Source organism: Drosophila sulfurigaster, chromosome 2R, assembly GCF_023558435.1.
Source record: "Drosophila sulfurigaster albostrigata strain 15112-1811.04 chromosome 2R, ASM2355843v2, whole genome shotgun sequence".
In the NCBI taxonomy this organism is placed as follows: domain Eukaryota; kingdom Metazoa; phylum Arthropoda; class Insecta; order Diptera; family Drosophilidae; genus Drosophila; species Drosophila sulfurigaster.
The window spans coordinates 2,356,173-2,379,812 of record NC_084882.1 but is presented as its reverse complement, the minus strand read 5'-3'; the positions used below and the strand labels follow the sequence as shown (position 1 = coordinate 2,379,812).

Sequence of the window (23,640 nt, the reverse complement as noted above, 5' to 3'; positions counted from 1 at the left end):
TCTAGGATAAACTCAACCTCATCCGTGCTCGGGCTTGATGTTGCATTTGTCATCATAAAAGCGAAACTACGCTCCGGCTGTGCCACCACTGCTGCCGCTGCTGTTGTTGCTGCTGTTGTTGTTGCTGCCATTTGAGCCTGCCTTTCCTTTCCACCACTTTCAATTGAATTGTGATTTCCCTGTCTTTTAAAAAGGAAGCAGTCCTTCTTGAAATGACCTGGTTTTCCGCAATAAAAGCATTTGGTTTTGGCTTAACAAAGGGTTTGACTGGTTTCTTTCCAAATTTCGCACCTACTTTATTGTGAGACTTATCTTTAAACTCCTTTTTGCCTATTGCCTGCAGCACTTTGTGGCTAGTATCCTTGCTCAAATTCTGAAGCTTTATCTCCTGATCAAGAAGTCGTGTTTTTACATAAGCTAAGGTTAAGTTACTTTCAGGTAAAGTCTCAATCGCAGTTATAATTCCATCGTAACTGGGTGGAAGAGAGAAGAGTAGATGGGAAATTTTATCCATTTCGTCTAGCTTTGCTTCTGATGCGATGAGTTCTGTTATAAGGTCATCGAAGAAATAGAAGTGATTAAGGAGTGAAGCATCACCTTTTAACTTAAGCCCCAAAAGTTTCTTACGAAGTGATAGTTGCGATGCTAGGCTCTTTCTTTCGTAAATGGCATCTAAATTCGCAAAAATCTGCCTGGCTACATCGTCATTGCTAGCAAAAGCTAAAAACGAATCACTTAAATACTCAATGATCAAGTTTTTTGCAGCTCTTTCAGCCTTTTTGTTTTCTTCGTTCACTTCGAAATTTATTTCATCAATTACTTTCAACAAATCATGCTCCTCCAAAAGAGCTCTAACTCTGAACTTCCAAATAGAGTACTTTTCACCATCAAATGGTTTTATGTTTCTTTTACCCTTATCCATCGTTTTCCAACACAGCAACGCTTCCTAGCAAACAACCTTTTAGCAACACAACACAGTCTAGCAACACAGTCCAGCAACACAGTTTAGCAACAAAGTCTAGCAGCACAGTTCAGCAACACGAAAACGGTAGCACAAAAAGTGCAAGAAGAGAACTTATGGTGAAATTCAAATCACGTGTTTTTTTAATCTTTATGCGGTGTATTCGTCTTGGCTTCTTCTTGGAAATATGTGAAAAATTGTATGCGGCGAATTGGTTGCAGCGTCATATATTGTGAAATTAATAAGTTATATTGTGCAATTTCTATCACACAATAATCAAACACTTTCAGCAATTATATTTCGATGCTGACTGCAAACGTAGTACATATGCATGTGAATGCATACATATATACACACAAATATTCACATATATGCATTCACTTTTATTCACTTTTATTTTTTTTTATTTTAAACAATCAAAGCATTCCTATTATTAATCCGTTGCAATTGTGTCTGGGCCCATAACCTATAGAAATCTGTTAATTTATTGTCCCCACAAGCAACCAGATAAATAAGAACACTTTGATTTTATGTTTTATGAACCGCACAAACTCGCTGTCAAAACTGAAGTGACGCTAATTAGACGCGTGCACAAAAGAGAAGGAATGTGTGAGAGGGACGACCAGAAGGCTCCGTTGCCGTTGCCTCTTGAGATCCCTTTCTACCAATACAGACACAATATATGTAATGCGCGAATATCAATATGACTCTTGCACTTGTATGTACTTACATACGTATTTTTCAACACCTTTCTAATGAAATGCGTGATTTCTGTGTTGAAAAATGCATCAGCTATCATTTGACGGTTCCTCATACTCCACAATTAAATCAGAACGGATGATTCGGACAATCACCGAGAAGGCTCGCTCTATGATTTCTTGTGCTAAACTTGATAAATGTTTTTGGGGTGAGGCTGTTTTAATGCCAACATACTTAATTAACAGATCCCCAAGCAGAACGTTGCAGAATATATGTAAGTAAAACACCGTATGAAATGTGGCATAATAAAAAGCCTACATTAAAGTATCTCAAGATATTTGGTTCGTCAGTGTATGCACTAAATAAAGTGAGAAAACGAAAGTTTGATGAAAAGTCAAAGTTGTGGTGGATGAGATTAACATGTTAAAATCTAGAGTTTTACATGGAGAAGAATCTGTGGTTCAAAGTAATAGGTTAGGTTAGGTGGGAACGGCTGTCCCTGTACGGGGCAAAGCATAGACCAGTGGAGGTCCGTAGCTGTACCGATAGCTTATCTACGTCTCAGAAATCGCGCAGTATGGATGCATTTTTGGCAAAAGCCAGCAGCATCCTAGAAGGTAGCCGTGAAACGTCCCGAAGATCGTTGTGGCACGGCGAATTAAGGTATTTCAACCGGAGTCGGGATAACGCTGGGCATCTACAGAGAAGATTCTCGAGTGTTTCCTTAACCCCGGGCTCGTTGCATTTCCTACACTGATCACTGTTCGTGATACTCAGCTTTACAGCATGGACAGCCGACAGACAGTGACCAGTTAAAATGCCTAGCATTAGCCTGCAGTCTTTCCATGAAAGCTGCATGACGAAATTGGTTAAGTTTTTGTTAGAAGAGGCACACATCAGCCTTGCAGTTTTGCACGAGTTGGCATTGCGCCAGCTAGCGTCCCACTGAAGTCTGAAGCGCACCTCAATTTCCCTGCCTAGAGTTCGCAGGGATATCGGAACATTGCACATGTTACCGACATCGAGCCCCACTCCCTCTTTGGCGAGAGAGTCTGCGATCTCGTTGCCATCGATGCCCTGGTGGCTTGGGATCCAATAGATACGCACGACCGCAGAAGCGTTCAGCGACTCTATTGCTCTTCTGTTGTCCAGGACAACTTTGGACTCGACCACATCAGAGTATATTGATTTTATTGCAGCCTGGCTGTCAACAAAGATGTAAATAGAGTTATGATTACGCCGTAAACCCCGAGCCAATTCGGCAGCCTTGCCAATGGCAAAAACTTCCGCCTGGAAGATGCTCCAGTGGTCTGGGAGTTTATAGGAATGTTTGGAGACCGGGTCTGGGCAGTATACGGCCGCTCGGACACCATCATCCATCTTCGACCCGTCGGTGAAGAGGTTGGGGGCTTCGGGAATGCATAACCCTTCCCGCCAGCAGTCCGGTTCCAAGAACATTGTTTTAATATGGTCAGTACTGGTAAGGGGGATAGTATAGTCCAAGTCTCTACTAGTCTCCCTACCAATGGCGCTGTGACCATAGCCTAGCAGGCCCAGATTGCCTGTTGCGGCAATCCTTAGGAACGATTTTACGGCTATGGATTGCGCGTATAGGTTCAACGGTTCGACGCCAGCTATTACCTCGAGGGCTTTAATTGGCGTCGACCTGATAGCGTCTGTGATGCACAGTAGCGCTTGACGCTGTGTCCTTTCCATGATGGATAGGTAAGTCCTTTTTTCCATGGCCTGCCACCACACTATAACACCATAGGTGGATAGGATAGGGCGAACAACTGAGATGTATATCCACCGCATTAGATTAGGAGTGAGGCCCCAAGTGCAACTAAGCATCTTTTTCGCCATGTACAAGGCTCCGGTGGCCTTCTTCACCCTTTCTAACACGTTAAGCTTCCATGACAGTTTGCTGTCCAGAACCACACCTAGGTATTTTACTGCTAGGCTCGTCTTTAGCATGGTGCAACCTATTTTTGGGGGGACCACGCAGGTACCTTATACCTCTTCGTGAAGAGGATAAGGTCCGTTTTGTCCGCGTTAATGCTGAGCCCGGCTGATTCGACCCATGCTTTAACTTCCCGTAAAGTAAGTTCCATTACGGAACTAAGGGTGTTTGGGCATTTCCCAGTTATCAAAATGCTTATGTCGTCGGCATAGGCAATTCACTTGGGGGCCCGTCTAGTGAATTTTTGAAGTAGGCTATTTACGACCAAATTCCAAAGGAGAGGCGAGAGAACCCCACCCTGGGGAGTGCCACCTCGCACTACCTTTGTAATGGCCGCATCGCCCCACGTAGCCACCACCCGCCTGTCACAAAGAAGGCGGTTGACCCACCTGTGGATCGCTGGTGCCGTGTTAACTGAGGTAAGGCCCTTCATAATAAGCGTCAGTGGTGACGTTATTGAAGGCGCCTGAAATGTCAAGAAATGCACCCAAGGCATATTCTTTATAGTGGTCTGCTTTTTCGATGGAGGCTACTAAAGCATAGAGGGCTGTCTCAATGGACTTGCCCTTTGTGTACGCATGCTGATTTGGGAACAACAGAGGCACTGAGTTGCTTGTGATGTGCAAATCAAGTAGCTTTTCCAATGTTTTTAGCAGGAAAGAGGTTAGGCTGATAGGCCGGAAGTCATTTGGGACCACATGACTGCATTTGCCCGCCTTGGGCAGGAAAATGACTTTCGAGGTCCTCCAAAGAGTGGGGATATGACCCCATGCGAGACACGCCGAATAGATACCCGAAGTAAAAATGTTGAACCAAATATTGACTCTTTAAGTAGAGGAAGTGAAGAGTTGCATTTTCCTTTGGAGGAAGAGATTGAATCTGTTGATTCTGGATTAAATTTACAACTCAATGAAAACTCCACAAATCTCGAGAATGCCGATCCAATTGTAACTGGTGATAAGTTAAAAGAAATTGAAAATGGTGAAAAAATCAGACGCAGTGAAAGTCTTAGAGGTAAACCAAAATTATCATATCGATTCTTAGAGAAATGTATTATGAATACTCAAATATGCTTGAATGATATTCCAGTTAATTTTGAGAAAATTAAGTTTCGTGATGACAGACCTTTATGGGAAGAAACCATAAAAGATGAACTCAACTCCCATTTTGAAAATAATACTTGGTCCTTAGTGCAAAAGCCAAACAATAAAAACGTAGTTGATTGTAAGTGGGTATTTAGTATAAAACAAGATGAGTTCGGAGACTTAGTAAAGTACAAAGCAAGGCTTATAGCGCGGGGTTTTACTCAAGAATATATGACTGACTATGATGAGACATTTGCACCATTTGCACGAATCTTAAGATTCAGATTTCTGTTAGCTCTTTCAAATCAATATGATTTACTTGTCCATCATATGGACGTTAAGACTGCATTTCTAAATGGAACTCTAAAGGATGAAGTCTACATGAATATTCCAAAAGGCTTTAACCAATTTTCTGAGAATAAAGTTTGTAAACTAAATAAAGTCATATATGGTATTAAGCAAGCCGCTAGATGCTGGTTTGAAGTCTTTGAAAATGTATTGAAAAATGTTGGATTTGAAAATCTAGCAGTTGACCGTTGTATTTACATTTTAAATAAGGAAGATATTTCAAGGAATATATATATTTTGTTATATGTTGACGATGTGGTAATTGCTACAAAGGAATCTGAAACTATGTCTAATTTTAAATCGTACCTTCAAGATAAATTTAAGATGACTGATTTACGAGAAATTCGTCATTTTATTGGTATAAAATTGATAGAACAAACAGTCAGATATGTCTTAGCCAGTCTGCATACATCATAAATGTTTTGGGAAAATATAATATGGAAGATTGTAATGCAGTTAGCACCCCACTTTAAAGCTAATTAGACTATGAGGCTCTTCAATCAGAGGAATCATATGATGCACCAAGTAGAAATTTGATTGGCGGTTTGATGTACATTATGTTATGTACACGACCAGATTTAAGCACTTCAATAAGTATTCTGAGTAGATATACAAACAACAACAATAAGGAACTATGGCAATGCCTGAAAAGAGTTCTTAGATATCTGAAGGGCTCTGTTGATTTTCAGCTCACATTCAAGAAAAATGTATATTTTAAAAATATTCTGATAGGATATGTGGACTCTGACTGTGCCGGCAATGAAACGGACAGAAGAAATACTACTGGATACCTATTTAGGATGTTTAAGAGCTGTTTGATTTCATGGAGCACAATGAAGCAAAAATCTGTTGCTGCATCATCTACTGAGGTAGAATACATGGCCCTTTTGAAGGTATTAGAGAAGCCCTGTGGCTTAAGTCTTTAATAAAAGAAATTAATCTAGAATTAAATGGTCCAATAGTTATTTTTGAAGATAACCAAGGCTGTATTAGTATTGCCAACAATCCTACCTGCCACAAATGAACGAAGCACATAGACATTAAATATCATTTTACTAGGGAACAAATTGAAAAGAAACTAATTTCTGTAAAGTATATTTCCACAGATCTCCAACTCGCTGACATCTTCACGAAGCCGTTACCATCCGCCAGGTTCAGTATTTTGAGAGCCCAGATGGGACTTTTGAATAACAGCAAACCAAACCGAAACTGTTGTCATAGACTAAATATTAATTTTTGAAAAAAGTCCAATTACTTAAACATTGAATAACTACGAATAGCTTTAAGCAACTGAAGTTCCTAGGCCAATAATCTTGAATATTTGAACCTTTGTATATTTTGTTTTCACTATGTAAATTTAATTTTGGCCATTTTTTTTATTTGTATAGATCTGGTTGGGTTTTACTGGGTTTCCCCAACTCTTTGCAGCGAATGCTGGATCTAATTGTAATCCCCAGAAGAAAAAGAAAAAAAAAAGAAAAGAAACTATATGAACAAACTAATTAAAATAAATAAGCACAAACTCGTCTGTCAATTATTCTTTATATTATCAATGTAACTCTTGAGGTGGCATGTTGAAAAATACATACATACATATGTAAATACATACAAGTGCAAGAGTCATATTGACATTCACGCATCACATATATTGTGTATGTATTGGTAGAAAGGGATCTCAAGAGGCAACGGTAACGGAGCCTTCTGGTCGTCCCTCCCACACATTTCTTCTCTCTCGTCGAATTAGCGTCACTTCAGTTTCGTCAGCGAGTTAGTGCGGTTCATAAAATCTAAATCAAAGTGTTCTTATTTATCTGGTTGCTTGTGGGGACAATTCTTTCACAGATTTCTTTAATTTACATATTGTTACAGCTCTTTATATAGCCTGGGACTCCTTATACCATCTCCGTATAGAGATATCCACTTCGTATAACTTTAAATGAATTTTGAAAAATGTCCTGTATATACCATTCGTACTCATAACAATATGAACTCTAGGTAGAAATATAAATAAATCCTTGGTATGGGGTAAAAAGAACAAGCCATAAACCCAAGCCGCTATTATGCAATTAGCGAAGTTAAGCCCTATTTCAACGTATTTTAACGTATTCTATTCATGAAGAATCCGGCCAATAAGTTCATCTGCTGGTACCAGTCGAGTCCGCGACTCTAAGTTTATAAACTTAAGCTAGTATGTTTTCCACAAACTACATGGTCAGTCGTGTAGCAAAGCTGGAGGAAGCAGCGAAGAGCATTTCCTCTTTATCAATACTCTGATATGATTCCGTTTAAATAATTGCGAGAAGTCATCTGCGTACGAACGAATTGCGTTAGGCCACATGATTATAATCTTACCAAATATGACTAATGTCTGTTTTGTGACATTTAGGAAAACTGCCACGTGCCCCTTCATGTAGACCTACATATTAATTTTTATCGTGCCTTTTCGAAAATTTCTTCTCACCCACCTAATTTTACGCCTGAAAATAAATAATAAAATTTCTTCTCTTTAATTTTTATTTGGGGAGAAGCGTGAAAGTCTTGCGCAGGTCGATCTATATCGAAATTATCCGAATAATTAATAATAAAATAATAACATCCACTACAATACAGCTAGTCTTAGCTGCGCTAACGATGCCCAGTCCATTTGGTCTTCGTCTGACCTGCTACCCATTTTGAATGAAAGCAAAATTGTGTGATATTAATTACAAAATATACCAAATTAATATACTCGTATACCACAAATACTAAAACGGCTATTTTAGGTATATTGATAAAGTACTAGATTCAAAAGAGCCTAGTTAAATTTTGGGAATTATCTCTGGGGTATTGGAAACGAAAACATACAGAAAGATCTTAATATTTAATCTGTAAGAGATGAAATAGCCGAAAACAAGAAAATATCCAAAACCATCTCGCGTGGAAACTCCGAAGGTTGCGCAGATACTCTGGTCTGCATCCTAATTAAAGTGCAAGAGTACTGTTAATTATTATTAGGTGTATGATTTAATTACTTATTGTTAGTCTTAGCCAAAAGAAGATTCAATAAATAAAAATAAAGTCAAATAATAGGCATCTGCGCCATAATCTTAGAATCTCTATTAAAGTTCATTTAAATCGAGAAGTCGATAATCTGCTCTTGATGAGATCGGTTGTGTTGCGGATAAGCAAACACAAAGCAAAGCAAGTGTAATTCCCGTTTGTTTTTTTTATTTTTTTAGTTTCTCTCTTTCACACTCTTCGTGTGCCAATTGTAAAATTTTGGACGCTGGCTTCTGCAATCTCGGCAGCTGAACAACAACAAAACAAGTAAGAAAGCTACAGTCCTTAGTGCAAAAGCCAAACAATAAAAACGTAGTTGATTGTAAGTGGGTATTTAGTATAAAACAAGATGAGTTCGGAGACTTAGTAAAGTACAAAGCAAGGCTTATAGCGCGGGGTTTTACTCAAGAATATATGACTGACTATGATGAGACATTTGCACCATTTGCACGAATCTTAAGATTCAGATTTCTGTTAGCTCTTTCAAATCAATATGATTTACTTGTCCATCATATGGACGTTAAGACTGCATTTCTAAATGGAACTCTAAAGGATGAAGTCTACATGAATATTCCAAAAGGCTTTAACCAATTTTCTGAGAATAAAGTTTGTAAACTAAATAAAGTCATATATGGTATTAAGCAAGCCGCTAGATGCTGGTTTGAAGTCTTTGAAAATGTATTGAAAAATGTTGGATTTGAAAATCTAGCAGTTGACCGTTGTATTTACATTTTAAATAAGGAAGATATTTCAAGGAATATATATATTTTGTTATATGTTGACGATGTGGTAATTGCTACAAAGGAATCTGAAACTATGTCTAATTTTAAATCGTACCTTCAAGATAAATTTAAGATGACTGATTTACGAGAAATTCGTCATTTTATTGGTATAAAAATTGATAGAACAAACAGTCAGATATGTCTTAGCCAGTCTGCATACATCATAAATGTTTTGGGAAAATATAATATGGAAGATTGTAATGCAGTTAGCACCCCACTTTAAAGCTAATTAGACTATGAGGCTCTTCAATCAGAGGAATCATATGATGCACCAAGTAGAAATTTGATTGGCGGTTTGATGTACATTATGTTATGTACACGACCAGATTTAAGCACTTCAATAAGTATTCTGAGTAGATATACAAACAACAACAATAAGGAACTATGGCAATGCCTGAAAAGAGTTCTTAGATATCTGAAGGGCTCTGTTGATTTTCAGCTCACATTCAAGAAAAATGTATATTTTAAAAATATTCTGATAGGATATGTGGACTCTGACTGTGCCGGCAATGAAACGGACAGAAGAAATACTACTGGATACCTATTTAGGATGTTTAAGAGCTGTTTGATTTCATGGAGCACAATGAAGCAAAAATCTGTTGCTGCATCATCTACTGAGGCAGAATACATGGCCCTTTTTGAAGGTATTAGAGAAGCCCTGTGGCTTAAGTCTTTAATAAAAGAAATTAATCTAGAATTAAATGGTCCAATAGTTATTTTTGAAGATAACCAAGGCTGTATTAGTATTGCCAACAATCCTACCTGCCACAAATGAACGAAGCACATAGACATTAAATATCATTTTACTAGGGAACAAATTGAAAAGAAACTAATTTCTGTAAAGTATATTTCCACAGATCTCCAACTCGCTGACATCTTCACGAAGCCGTTACCATCCGCCAGGTTCAGTATTTTGAGAGCCCAGATGGGACTTTTGAATAACAGCAAACCAAACCGAAACTGTTGTCATAGACTAAATATTAATTTTTTTTAAAAAAAGTCCAATTACTTAAACATTGAATAACTACGAATAGCTTTAAGCAACTGAAGTTCCTAGGCCAATAATCTTGAATATTTGAACCTTTGTATATTTTGTTTTCACTATGTAAATTTAATTTTGGCCATTTTTTATTTGTATAGATCTGGTTGGGTTTTACTGGGTTTCCCCAACTCTTTGCAGCGAATGCTGGATCTAATTGTAATCCCCAGAAGAAAAAAAAAAAAAAAAGAAAAGAAACTATATGAACAAACTAATTAAAATAAATAAGCACAAACTCGTCTGTCAATTATTCTTTATATTATCAATGTAACTCTTGAGGTGGCATGTTGAAAAATACATACATACATATGTAAATACATACAAGTGCAAGAGTCATATTGACATTCACGCATCACATATATTGTGTATGTATTGGTAGAAAGGGATCTCAAGAGGCAACGGTAACGGAGCCTTCTGGTCGTCCCTCCCACACATTTCTTCTCTCTCGTCGAATTAGCGTCACTTCAGTTTCGTCAGCGAGTTAGTGCGGTTCATAAAATCTAAATCAAAGTGTTCTTATTTATCTGGTTGCTTGTGGGGACAATTCTTTCACAGATTTCTTTAATTTACATATTGTTACAGCTCTTTATATAGCCTGGGACTCCTTATACCATCTCCGTATAGAGATATCCACTTCGTATAACTTTAAATGAATTTTGAAAAATGTCCTGTATATACCATTCGTACTCATAACAATATGAACTCTAGGTAGAAATATAAATAAATCCTTGGTATGGGGTAAAAAGAACAAGCCATAAACCCAAGCCGCTATTATGCAATTAGCGAAGTTAAGCCCTATTTCAACGTATTTTAACGTATTCTATTCATGAAGAATCCGGCCAATAAGTTCATCTGCTGGTACCAGTCGAGTCCGCGACTCTAAGTTTATAAACTTAAGCTAGTATGTTTTCCACAAACTACATGGTCAGTCGTGTAGCAAAGCTGGAGGAAGCAGCGAAGAGCATTTCCTCTTTATCAATACTCTGATATGATTCCGTTTAAATAATTGCGAGAAGTCATCTGCGTACGAACGAATTGCGTTAGGCCACATGATTATAATCTTACCAAATATGACTAATGTCTGTTTTGTGACATTTAGGAAAACTGCCACGTGCCCCTTCATGTAGACCTACATATTAATTTTTATCGTGCCTTTTCGAAAATTTCTTCTCACCCACCTAATTTTACGCCTGAAAATAAATAATAAAATTTCTTCTCTTTAATTTTTATTTGGGGAGAAGCGTGAAAGTCTTGCGCAGGTCGATCTATATCGAAATTATCCGAATAATTAATAATAAAATAATAACATCCACTACAATACAGCTAGTCTTAGCTGCGCTAACGATGCCCAGTCCATTTGGTCTTCGTCTGACCTGCTACCCATTTTGAATGAAAGCAAAATTGTGTGATATTAATTACAAAATATACCAAATTAATATACTCGTATACCACAAATACTAAAACGGCTATTTTAGGTATATTGATAAAGTACTAGATTCAAAAGAGCCTAGTTAAATTTTGGGAATTATCTCTGGGGTATTGGAAACGAAAACATACAGAAAGATCTTAATATTTAATCTGTAAGAGATGAAATAGCCGAAAACAAGAAAATATCCAAAACCATCTCGCGTGGAAACTCCGAAGGTTGCGCAGATACTCTGGTCTGCATCCTAATTAAAGTGCAAGAGTACTGTTAATTATTATTAGGTGTATGATTTAATTACTTATTGTTAGTCTTAGCCAAAAAGAAGATTCAATAAATAAAAATAAAGTCAAATAATAGGCATCTGCGCCATAATCTTAGAATCTCTATTAAAGTTCATTTAAATCGAGAAGTCGATAATCTGCTCTTGATGAGATCGGTTGTGTTGCGGATAAGCAAACACAAAGCAAAGCAAGTGTAATTCCCGTTTGTTTTTTTTTTTTTTTTTAGTTTCTCTCTTTCACACTCTTCGTGTGCCAATTGTAAAATTTTGGACGCTGGCTTCTGCAATCTCGGCAGCTGAACAACAACAAAACAAGTAAGAAAGCTACAGTCGAGCGTACTCGACTGTGAGATACCCGCTACCCAATTTGATTAAAGCCAATATATTTTGCGGTATTATTCTCAAAATATACCAAATATACTGCAAATAAATATCGATATAGTACCGCGTTCAAAATATACCATGGACGGCTCAATATACCAGATTGTCAGACAAAGCAACTCAGACCCCAACCAAATTTTCAGGAATAATAACTACTATAGTTATTATTATATATACCAAAATTCACAACCTTAGCTTTAAATTTACGCTTGTTATTCGATTTTTTTGATTTGCGGGGGCGGAAGTGGGCGTGGCAAAAATTTGAAACAAACTTTATCTGCGTGCAAACATAACAAATGCTGTCGAAAAAAAATTATTGCTCTATCTCTTATAGTCTCTGAGATCTAGGTGTTATAAGTTATAATACCCTTCTACCCTATGGGTAGCGGGTATAAACATAACTGTAGTGCGATAAGACTTGGGTAGTGCGTGCAGCCGCACAAGAGGGGTAATAAAATCTGCGTTTATCTGTCAAGCGATCTGACTTTTGTTCTTGACAAAACTAAGCAGAAACTTTTGCTGTTCGAAGCCAAACTGCAACTAATAAGTAATATTTAGTTAGTTAAATATTTGGTAATAGATGGAAATATTTTTTCTAACTCTCAGCTTTGCAATAAGCAGTTTGAATATGAAGAAATGCACCAAGTTGCTGGTTAATCACATTTGGAGATACGGTCAGAAATCATTAGTGATCAACGCCCATTGTGTTCTGTAACTCAGAACATTAGTACCATAACCACAACGCTTACATTTGCTAGTGCTACTAGTAAAACAGTTTTCACTATGGCAACTGCATAAATTACGGCAATCAGCAGTAATCTACCGCGAGCATGGATAAAAATTATGCGCATTTCACGCAATGCGCAGCTGACATTGCTTCCAACGCGATACTCATATGTATACACAGCAACTTGCATTGATTTCGCATTATACCATGGAATACTGGATTCTCAAATAGATATCTGCCAATGCTGTGACCTGGAATCTGATCACATAGCCCTTGTTGATAATCTGCTAAGAAATGGTACTAATGTCAGACCAAGTCCTCGGTTAATCACAAGTCGTACTGATCTCACTTTTAAACAAATTCTTTATAACTCTTTTTTTAACAAAGTTCAATTCTGGACTCCAAAGAAAACATTGAGAATACAGTCGAAACTCTAACTGATAATATAAAGGGTGATCCATTAAGAACTTTTTTTTTAATTTTAAATAAAACACGCAAATTGAAATTGGATAGCCGAATCTTTATTATGTGCATTAAGAACATCCATTGGCATTTACTTTTTGAAAATAATTTCATTCAAATGTTGGTTTATCGGCAAAGACTTCACGTAGGCCGAAAGAAACAAGTAAGAAAGTTACAGTCGAGTGTGCTCGACTGTGAGATACCCGCTACCCATTTTTAATAAGGGCAAAATATTGCGGTATTATTTTCAAAATATACCGAAAATACTAAACAAATACTAAAAATGTACCAAATGGTATGTTTGGTATATCGATACAGCACACCATTCAAAATATACCATAGACGACACAAAGTACCAGATTGTCACCCAAAGCAACTCAGACCCCTAGTAAGTAGGCGTTTTTGCACATACAAAAGTATTTCTTTAATAACTTCCACATCGCAACCAAATTTTCAGGAATCATAACTACTATAGTAATTATTGTATATACCAAAATTCGCAACTCTAGCTTTAAATTTACGCTTGTTATTCGATTTTTTGATTTGTGGGGGCGGAAGTGGGCGTGGCAAAAATTTGAAACAAACTTTATCTGCGTGCAAACATAACAAATGCTGTCGAAAAAAAATTATAGCTCTATCTCTTATAGTCTCTGAGATCCAGTGTTTCATACGGACAGACGGACATGGCTATATCGTCTCGGCTGTTGACGCTGATCAAGAATATATATACTTTATAGGGTCGGAGATGCCTCCTTCTACCTGTTACATACATTTCCTGCCGGCACAAAGTTATAATACCCTTCTACCCTATGGGTAGCGGGTATAAAAAGTCTAAAGGTGTGATATCACACGATCTAGGCGGCCAACCGACAGGTCCAAAACGTGAAATTAACTGCTCGCCGAAATGATTCCACAATAAACCCATTTTTTTGCGCACTGTGGGGGAGTGGCTCCGTCGTGTTGAAACCAAATGTCGTCGAGACCATGGGCTGCAATTTCAGGCAGCAAAAATTCCGTTATCATGGCTCGGTAGCGCGCACCATTGACGGTTACGTTCTGTCCGGCCTCATTTTTGAAGAAGTACGGACCGATGATTTCACCACACCAAACGGTGTATTTTTGTGGATGTAAGGGAAGTTGGAGAGTGTCTTCAGGTTGCTCATTAGCTCATATGCGGCAATTTTGCTTATTCACGTAACCATTGAGCCAGAAATGTGCCTCATCACTGAACAAAATTCGGTGTGAAAACAGTGAGTCTTCGTTAAGGTGATCCAGAGCCCATCGACTAAAATTAAATCGCAAATTCAAGTCTGCTGGCTTTAATTCTTGCATGAGTTGTATTATGTAAGCCTGCAAACCAAGATCCTTGTGCAAAATTCGCCAAGTTCGGACTGGATGTGGTCTATTCGGTCGCCTATTATCCAATAGCGTATATTGCGATTCGAATTCGCGGATGGTATTGGCAGTGGTGGGCTCGGAAGGCCGATTGTGCGCACCGTATGTTGCACCGTATGCGCACCGTATGTTGGAGCCGTTGTTGCGGTGGTAGTTTTCCATGATGATTTGCCAAACATTACTGAATAGAAATGTCTTTACAGCTTGACAAGAGTCACTCGTGAAAGGTATATAAAGCTGTTTTTTGATTATACACGACCCGATCTTAATTTTCGTCCTATAAGCTATGGTATTGTTCTCATAAGGCAAGCCAGAGAGCTACTAAAAAGTAAAAGGCGCCTTCGATCAAGAGCTATTCGTTACACTGGACAAGCGCCTTACCTTTGGGCCACATTTAAAAGCTACAGTTCAGAAAGGATCCAAAACTGCGCTGGCTTATACATAAGCGAAGCACTTTGGCGCTAAGATGCAAAACCAGTATATGCGCATTACATCCTACCAATTTGGCTTTATGGTATTAAGATCTGGGAGATCGCAGCTAAATCCAACTATAAACGGATTCAGGTGTTGCAGAATCGGTTACTACGAAACATAACAGACTGCCCTGGTTCGTGGACACACACCGTTATAGTGATCGCAGCCTACTAGCTAGGAAGTTACTTCCAGTGAGACCATTGAGGAGTCTTAAAGGGCAATGCCTTGCCAAACCAATTAATTTGTATGTAATCCTCATATTTGTGTTGAGGATTGGTTTTTTGTTATATATGCTACCCCTATGTTGTTAAGGTACTTTAAATATGCTGTGTCCGCTTAATAAATAAACAAAAAATTTTAACCGAGAACATCTGAGTTTTGAGTTTTCTCGAAGAATAGCTTGTGCAAATGCCTTTTATTAGAGTTCGCCGAGTTGTGTTGGGCTATCAAGTAAATTATCGTCATGCGGTCACTAGTAGTGTAGTGCTGATTTGCTGAATTTGTGGTTGAAGTTTATCTGAAGGACTCACTCATACACTTCACTATTGGCGCTTCAAACACATTTTGCTAGATTAGTTCCAGTTGAATTGAATGCTAAATCTATTGACTAAGTCATTCAGATCTCTGATGGACAATCGAGTAATCTGTTCATACTTAGATCTTGAAGCACCTCTTGAACTTTATCCTTCACGCTTCTCCCTTTCCATATTCTTGCTGCGGGCCTCCGCCATGGTACAGTCTTTGGAATTCCCTTGCTCAACTTAGCTGCACTTGAGTGGGGTACGTCTCTCGAGGGCATATTTGTCTTCCTTCTTACCCATAGGTTAGGAAAATATTATAACAGACGAACAGACGGACATGGATAGATCGGATCGGCTGTTGACGCTGATCAATAATATATACACTTTATGGGGTTGGAGATGCCTCCTTCTTGCATACATTTCCTGCCGGCACAACGTTATAATACCCATCTACTTTATGGGTAACGGGTATAAAATCGGTTTCTCTCTGAGAGAGGCTTTTCGTAAAGAGTCAGAAAGAGTATTTTTATTTATCTTTTTATCATGTTATGTTTGTATGTCATAACAATTAATGCCGGGTGCTTGCTCTTTCCAAAATAGGATTCGTTTGTTTCTGTACGACATCGTATTGCACGAAATGTGCTGGCTTAAATAGACGAATTTTTGGCCCAATTTAATCTAAGTCAGGACTAAAATGAACCTACGCACATTACGGGGACGCTGAACGTGATATTACTGGATTTATTTAGCAAACGCGGACGGTCTTTAAAGAAGTATTCGCGAGCTTTAAAAAACTCTCGAATAGTTTCGCGGCTTTGGATTCTGAGTTTAAGAGTATGAAGCTCCTGAGTGAGTCTTCAAAACATAGAAAGGCCAAAATGCGTCTGTTATTGCCTCGAATGAGGTTTCTATCCCTAATTATGTTTCCTTTTTGTCTGTACCACCTGCTGGGGAACTAATGTCCTTCACCTCAAACTTTGGTATCTCTTGAAGTTCCACAAAACGACATTGCGTCATTAAATCTCGAAGTGTCACTCCTGCTCCGATATTGGTGCCGCCAAAGCTGAGGATGGTTGAAGGAATTCAATCTGCACAGCCCTATATATTTGCAAATAAAAGAAATTGGTATCCGGTTTCTTTTCCTAATAGGAGCAATAAATCTAATTCTAAACCTATGTGTGTCAGTTCAAAAAACTAGCTAACTAAGTGGCATTTGTAGAAAACTTACCTATATTTAAGAAGAATATATTTTCCATACCTTCACTGAAACATGGATAAAGTGATACTGAAATTCTTTCTAGTCGATTTTTCTTAAACATACGTGATCGCTGCGTAGCGATGGTAGATGCTCAAATTCCATCAGAACTGATCGATATTGAGCTAGTGGCTGAAATATTATCCTTTGGTAGTTTTATAATTTTTCATTCATCCTCATATATCCATCCTGTTTTTGATGACGCTTTGTATTTCGTTTATTTTTGTATAGCATTTCTAGCAAGCTTTCTGATCGTGATTACTTTATAGTTCTTGGTGATTTAAAAAATGGTGTTTGGCACTCCACCAAGAAATTTAATGGACTAAGCCCCTACACAACACATGTTTTTATTACTAACCTTCTCGTTCTATCATTGTCTGCGATTAATGATATTCCAAATTTTCTAAACAGGTATGTGCTTGAACTGCCATCAAATGTGCTAAAGTCTAGTATACGTTGAGGGATGAGTTCTCATTGATGTCCGAAATCCGATTTTGAGAAACTTGCCTTGCTTGTATCTCAGCCTGGTCGAAACTTTCATTGTGTACGAGCATGAATACAGCGGTTGAATTATATTTTTGAGAAAGTTATTCCCTCAAAAATGGCATCAAATTTGCAGAGTCGATGTATACTGCGTTTGCGAAGAACAAAAAACTTTTAAAGAAAATAGTGACACTACAATGTACACCGAAATAACGCAAAATTCATTGAGCCACAAGGTTATGGTTGTGATCTTGCGTCCGATAGTCATATGATATAAGTAATCGCTTATAAGGCTACCTAATGTAGCCGTGTAGTAAACAAAGATATGATTTTTTTCAGGATTAAGGAGTTGTTAAAGGCTTAAATTTTCCAGACATTACGAGATATACTCATTTCCTGAATTAGATACAAAAACCATTTATATTAGTGATGAACGACATTAAATAAGCGGATGTACACCAAGTTTTATGCATTACACATTTGTAAAATGAATAAAATAAACTAATATGCTCTAAAGTAGTCTTAATGTACATACCTTGCGATTAATTCTATCTATTTGGCGATTCTGATTTTCAAGTTCTGAGCCCATATCCAATGCCATATTGCGAAGATTACCAATCATGGTATTAACTTGCCCCATATTTTCCTCCATTTCGTCCTCCCTTGCATCATTTGTAATTCTAAAAATATTAAAAAAAGGTAATATTTATTTTAATTAAGTAATAATAATATACACAAAACTTATTATTAATATTTTATTAGCTAACAGCTTTAGCTGCACTTTTTATTTTATTTTTTTTTATCTTAATTTAGTTTTCTTTAATAATAACACAGATTGGCTTTGTTATTATTGAAAATTGACAGCGGGTATCTCACAGTCAGGGAAACACTTTAATGTAAATTTCTTGTTTTTAGCTCTATGTAGATAGAAAGTATCAATAAATATTTTTGTTAAAAATGCAGTCTTGCAATTTTTATAGATTTTTAAAGTCAGGTGATTGAACAGCTGATTTTTGTGACAAAATTGGTGGGAAGCGTTTGGTGAATTTGTGCGCTTGGCAAGTCCAAACAAAAGAAAAATTTTATATTTTGTAAAATGGATATTGAAGTTTGAGGAATGTAAATTAAGAATAATAAACACAGTTTGTGTGATAATTTGTTAAACGTTATTTATGTGTACTGTTTTGTGTTGCCCAAAGAAAACCAAAAACTTACAAAAGTGTTCGTCTTCTGTAGAGACAAAAAGGTTTTCTGTGGATTTCTGCGGTGTGTAATGTGTATTAATCAATTGTATACACTTTATATTAAATTTTAATAACAGTCCGGTATGCGGCTTTTCACGGCTTTTTCGATGCTTAAATTTTTTAGATGTGCTTGAGTTCTGTCATGCCACGTTGCTGGACGTGTGGATCGAGAGCGGGCGCTGGCTAATAGATGGTCACTGAGCGACGAAAAAAGGAGTGCAATAAATAAAAAATAAAAAGTTTCGAATATCAGGTATACGTCATGATGTCTATATGGGCAGTTGGAGTAGACGTGGTCAAACTTAGTTGGAAGTTTGCTTAAATATTTAGAGTGGTCTATTATTGAAGTATGCCAAGTTTCAGCTCGATAAATGCAATACTCGATTTAATGCCACCAAAACGGCAATCCGACCCACAGTAGATTGGTTAGAAATGTAAAAAAATCTCCCGGGGCGTTAACAATAAATAAATTAGGAGCATTATATAAAAATTGTTATTGAAATATATTGTAAACACATTTAAAGAGTAAAATTTGCCGTGACTATAGTTGCATGCACTGAATTGGTTCATGACGGATATATATATGTCGGAGAATACTGATTTGGCACTGGAGTGATTGGCTCTTCATCTCCTTCCATGATTTGTTTATAATGGCATTTCGCACAGCAAGTCGCTTGCAATGTTCTTCGTCTCGTAACTCGAAGCAGACTGACTCGCAAGCCATCTGTCTCTCTCCGCCAATTCTTCTATTTCACCACAACTATTTCATCATCCTTCTAACATTGTCTCTATTGCATCAGCCAAAGAACTGCAAGCGCCATGCCCATTTGAGCTTGTATCAAATGATGCTCTGTCCATTTAACATTATGTTACCTAACATACTGTCCGTTAACTTTCAAACTAAACATATCTAGATCTGTAATTCTTCGACACGGCCATCCTGACCTTTACGCGTCCTCGCGTATCATGCTTCTCAATAAGATTCATCATAATAATAACTTTTATTCAATATTTCAATTTCATTTATTTCTTGTAACTTAAAATTCTTTTTTACATTAATTTTCCGCTAATTTCTATCTTATAGCAATAAAAAAAAGTAAAAGTATTCTCCATTACAAAATTAAAATCAACAACATAATTCATAAATTCATCAAATGCATTGTAGTTCAGTGGTGTTCTCATCTCTTTGTACCATAACTCCTTCTCTCAACATCTCTTCATCACTTTACACTCTTAGGCTCTTGCTGCACACACTGCAACGTTCACACGCACACTCTGTGTACTGGTCCCTCTGGACCCACATAACCCCCCCGCCATGCAGTAACTGCGCAGATTACTACATGACACGGCTATAGCCTTTGTAAATGATGTAATCTGAGCTTATGGTACCTACGAGTGCCTCAGTCGGCGATCTCTCGCACTCATTTGCCTCTACTTCGTTAGGCATCGCACGCAGCTGATCGTGGGCATACTTATATGTTCGCTTGCTTGTAAGAGATTTCAACATATAACGGTCACCATCAAGCTTCTCTATTATGACAAACGGTCCTTTAAATTTTGGATCTAGCTTTGTTTGGTGCCGTTCTTCGTTTTTGAGCAGGACATGGTCACCTACATTGTAACTTACAATCTTAGCCTTATTCTTGTCATAGCGTTGCTTCTCATATTCAGCACTATTCTTTATATTTTGTAAGGCCTTTGATCTAACATGTTCAATGTCAATGTCCACTTCTTCTACCATTGGCATCATGCCCACTGGTCTTGCCTCTTTACCAATTAATAACTCCAATGGACTAAGCTTTGTGACTCTATTGGCCGTGCAATTCATGGCCAACTGCACTTCTTTTAAGGCATCCTGCCAAGATCGCTTGCTTGTCTCAACTGCCGTCAACATTGCTTTCATGGTACTCATAACGCGCTCAACATGTCCATTCGCCCGGCTTGCACCGGTCGCTATCAGATGCAAGTCAATTTTTTGTGATAAGCAAAATTGCCTAAACTCGCAAAACTGCGACCTTGATCGGCAATGATAGGAGTGGGTACCCCAAACATACAGATAGTGGACTTCAATGCCTCTATGCAACTATTAGTGTCGAGGCTAAGAGCGTGGTGTAAATGAACATATTTAGTGAAAGCATCTATTTGCACTATCACGTATTCTTTGATGTTATTTTTGCCACTCAACTTGCCACTTATATCCATGTGCACGGTATGCCATGGTATGGAAACTTTGGGTATGGGGTGTAGTTCCATTTGGGCCTTTCCCGACGTTGACTTTGAAAGCTTGCAGGTGATGCAATTCTCAACAAATTTTCACACATACTTGGACATATTTGGGAACCAATACTGCGTATATACCTTATCTAGTGTTTTCTCCCATCCCAAATGCATTATGGCCTCATGTACGTGATTAATCACGGACCACCTAAATGCTCGCGGTATTACCGGCAGACATCGACTTTGTCCGTTTCTCTGTATTACTCTATACAACATGCCTGACCGCATTTCGTACGTCTTTGCATCTTCATGTCTGAGTTCGTTATTTTGCAACTTTGCTATTCCGTTATTTTGGTAGACTTAGTAACCTTGTTAATTGGTAGTGGATTGCGCGAAAGGAAATCTACATGTGCCATACTGTTTTCTTTTCTATATTTTACCTCAAACTCAAAGGACTGCAGATATGCCCACCAGCGATGGACCCTTGGCGTTAATTCTATTTTATTGCGGCTAGCTTTGAGCGAATTACAATCCGTGAAAACGACAAATGCAAATAATGACGAAAATGTTTCACTGCGTTGTACACTGCCAGTGTCTCCACTTCATAGGAGTGGTATCTTGTTTCAGCCCGTTTCCGTGGTTTGCCGTTTATCTGGTGCATTAAGATAGCTCCATAGCCGTCTGCACTAGCGTCAGTATGGAGTTCAACCGGGTATTGTCGGTCATAGATGATAAGAACTGAGTCGCTAACCAATGCAGATATTATTTCTTGGCATACCTGCTCATGCTTCTCATGCCACTCGAATTTGCTGTTTTTTGACGTTAAAAAATATAAGGGCTTCATTAATTCAGAAAATCGAGGAACGAATTGTCGGAAGTAGGAAGATAAGCCAATAAATTGTCTTAGTTGCGTAACTGTCTGTGGGGGTGGCAATGCAGCCAATGCCTGCATTTTTCGCGGGTTTGGTCTTATATCGCCGTTTTCAATTTTATTCCCCAAGTATTCAACACTTGGCTGCAAGAAGGAACACTTATCAATATTGTAAGAGAAGCCTTTGCAATACCTCCTTAAGTCTATTAAAGGCCTCGCGAAAGGGGACTCGCGAAAGGGGAACAGCTTGGACGTATGACCAGAAGTTCTTGTATTTTACCTCTCACTAATATCTTTTCTTCCACGCTTAATCTATACGGACGCCTCATTACCGTTTTATTGGCATCTATCAGACGGATCTCCAATTCACCTGTGTTGACTCGTCGGTTAGGTATACCCTTTATAAATGTTGATGCGTGAGGTTTTAATATTTCTGCCAGTTCGGCTCGGTCAGACTGAGTTAGATTAACATCACTATTTATGGAGTCCATAAAATTCCACTCAACAGTGCTAGACAGGGTATTAACAGTATTAATTTTGTGTAAAATAAACTTATTGGCATCTATAGTTATGCCAAAGCCCTGACCTAAAATTCACGGCCAATCAGTGCATCGTGCTTCATATATTTGTCCATGATAACGTGAAACAGGATCTCTATCGAAAGCTCACATATCTTAACAGTGGTCAGAATTTGCATTGAACATGTTACTGATCCTTCACCTATGCCGCTTATAAGTACAGTGTTATTCATTCTCTTGCCCATGAACTTATTAGCTAATTTTTCTTTTAATAGGGAGCACTCTGCCCCTGAATCAAAAAAGTACGGAACGGGCTCACCATGTTGGTACATGATCCCCTTTGGGTCGACGACGGTGCACACATCCACTCGCTTCTCATAAGTGTTGCCCTTGCTTGAAGATGAAGAGGTCGGGCATTTGGTTGCAATATGACCTAATTGGCCGCACTTGTAGCAGGTTAAAGTTGACATATCCCTCTTTGGTGTGGCATTGCCGCGAGTTGAGTTGAATTTTGTCTCACTTGCGTCTCCCGGTTTTCTGCTTCGACATTCTGCCATTCTATGGCCAGGTTTGCCACAAGAGTGGCACTTTCCTTGCCACGATGTTCTCCGCTTCTTTTGTTCAGGGACACTGGTATAGTCTTGGTGTCTCGCAGTCATTGCGCTTACCAAACGCATAGGCACGCAATTGTTGCTCCAGTTCGCTTCGTGTTTTGATGTTCGTTGTAAACAATAATCGCTGCAGTCGTTTATCTATTTGCGCAGCATGCGCTAACACGATCGATACGGCAATTTCTTCGCTGCTCACATTTTTCCACTTTGACAGTAAAGCCGATACTTGTCTGCTGGCATACACAGACAAACACTCGCTTGGCCTTGGTTTACTGCTGTACATATTAAGCAATATGCCAGCTGACGTCTCTACACTTTCATATCTTTGGATAAACAGTTCTCGGAATTCCGGCCACTTTATTCCACTGTAACAGATTTGTGACAGCCACTGAAATGCTCCTCCTTCCAAAGAGTTGCTTAACGCCATGACAAGAGCGCTACCCTCCAACATGTTCTCTGCCATGATTATGTCAACAGTTTTACACCAAGCAGCAGCATCTGCGTTCGTAGTATCGGGACAAAACTTTGGAAGCGTTACTTTTCTACTGGGTTGCGTCGCTGTTCTGGGAATCTGCATCGATTTAATTAATTCGCGAAAAGATTTGTTTTGCGCTTCGAATAATGCACGCCATTGATCGTTCGATAAATTTTGGGGCGAGACCGATCCCACTTCTGATGTCGGAGAATACTGATTTGGCACTGGAGTGATTGGCTCTTCATCTCCTTCCATGATTTGTTTATAATGGCACTTCGCACAGCAAGTCGCTTGCAATGTTCTTCGTCTCGTAACTCGAAGCAGACTGACTCGCAAGCCATCTGTCTCTCTCCGCCAATCCTTCTATTTCACCACAACTATTTCATC

The 23,640-nt window shown here is 38.3% G+C and overlaps 2 protein-coding genes across 3 annotated transcripts in view; both read right to left on the bottom strand.

The window, feature by feature from the left end:
* Nucleotides 1-4,359, bottom strand: part of LOC133838901 (large ribosomal subunit protein eL15) — a 134,607-nt gene extending 130,248 nt beyond the window's left edge. Inside the window, exon 1 of the mRNA XM_062270154.1 lies at nt 4,355-4,359. The gene's annotated coding sequence lies outside the window, so the exon portion shown is untranslated. The remainder of the gene's footprint in view (nt 1-4,354) is intronic.
* Nucleotides 1-23,640, bottom strand: part of LOC133838900 (synaptosomal-associated protein 25) — a 120,650-nt gene that overhangs the window by 10,129 nt on the left and 86,881 nt on the right. For both annotated transcript variants that reach the window (XM_062270150.1, XM_062270149.1), the window contains one exon: nt 17,853-17,997. In XM_062270150.1, the coding sequence (XP_062126134.1) occupies nt 17,853-17,997 (145 nt within the window). The remainder of the gene's footprint in view (nt 1-17,852; nt 17,998-23,640) is intronic.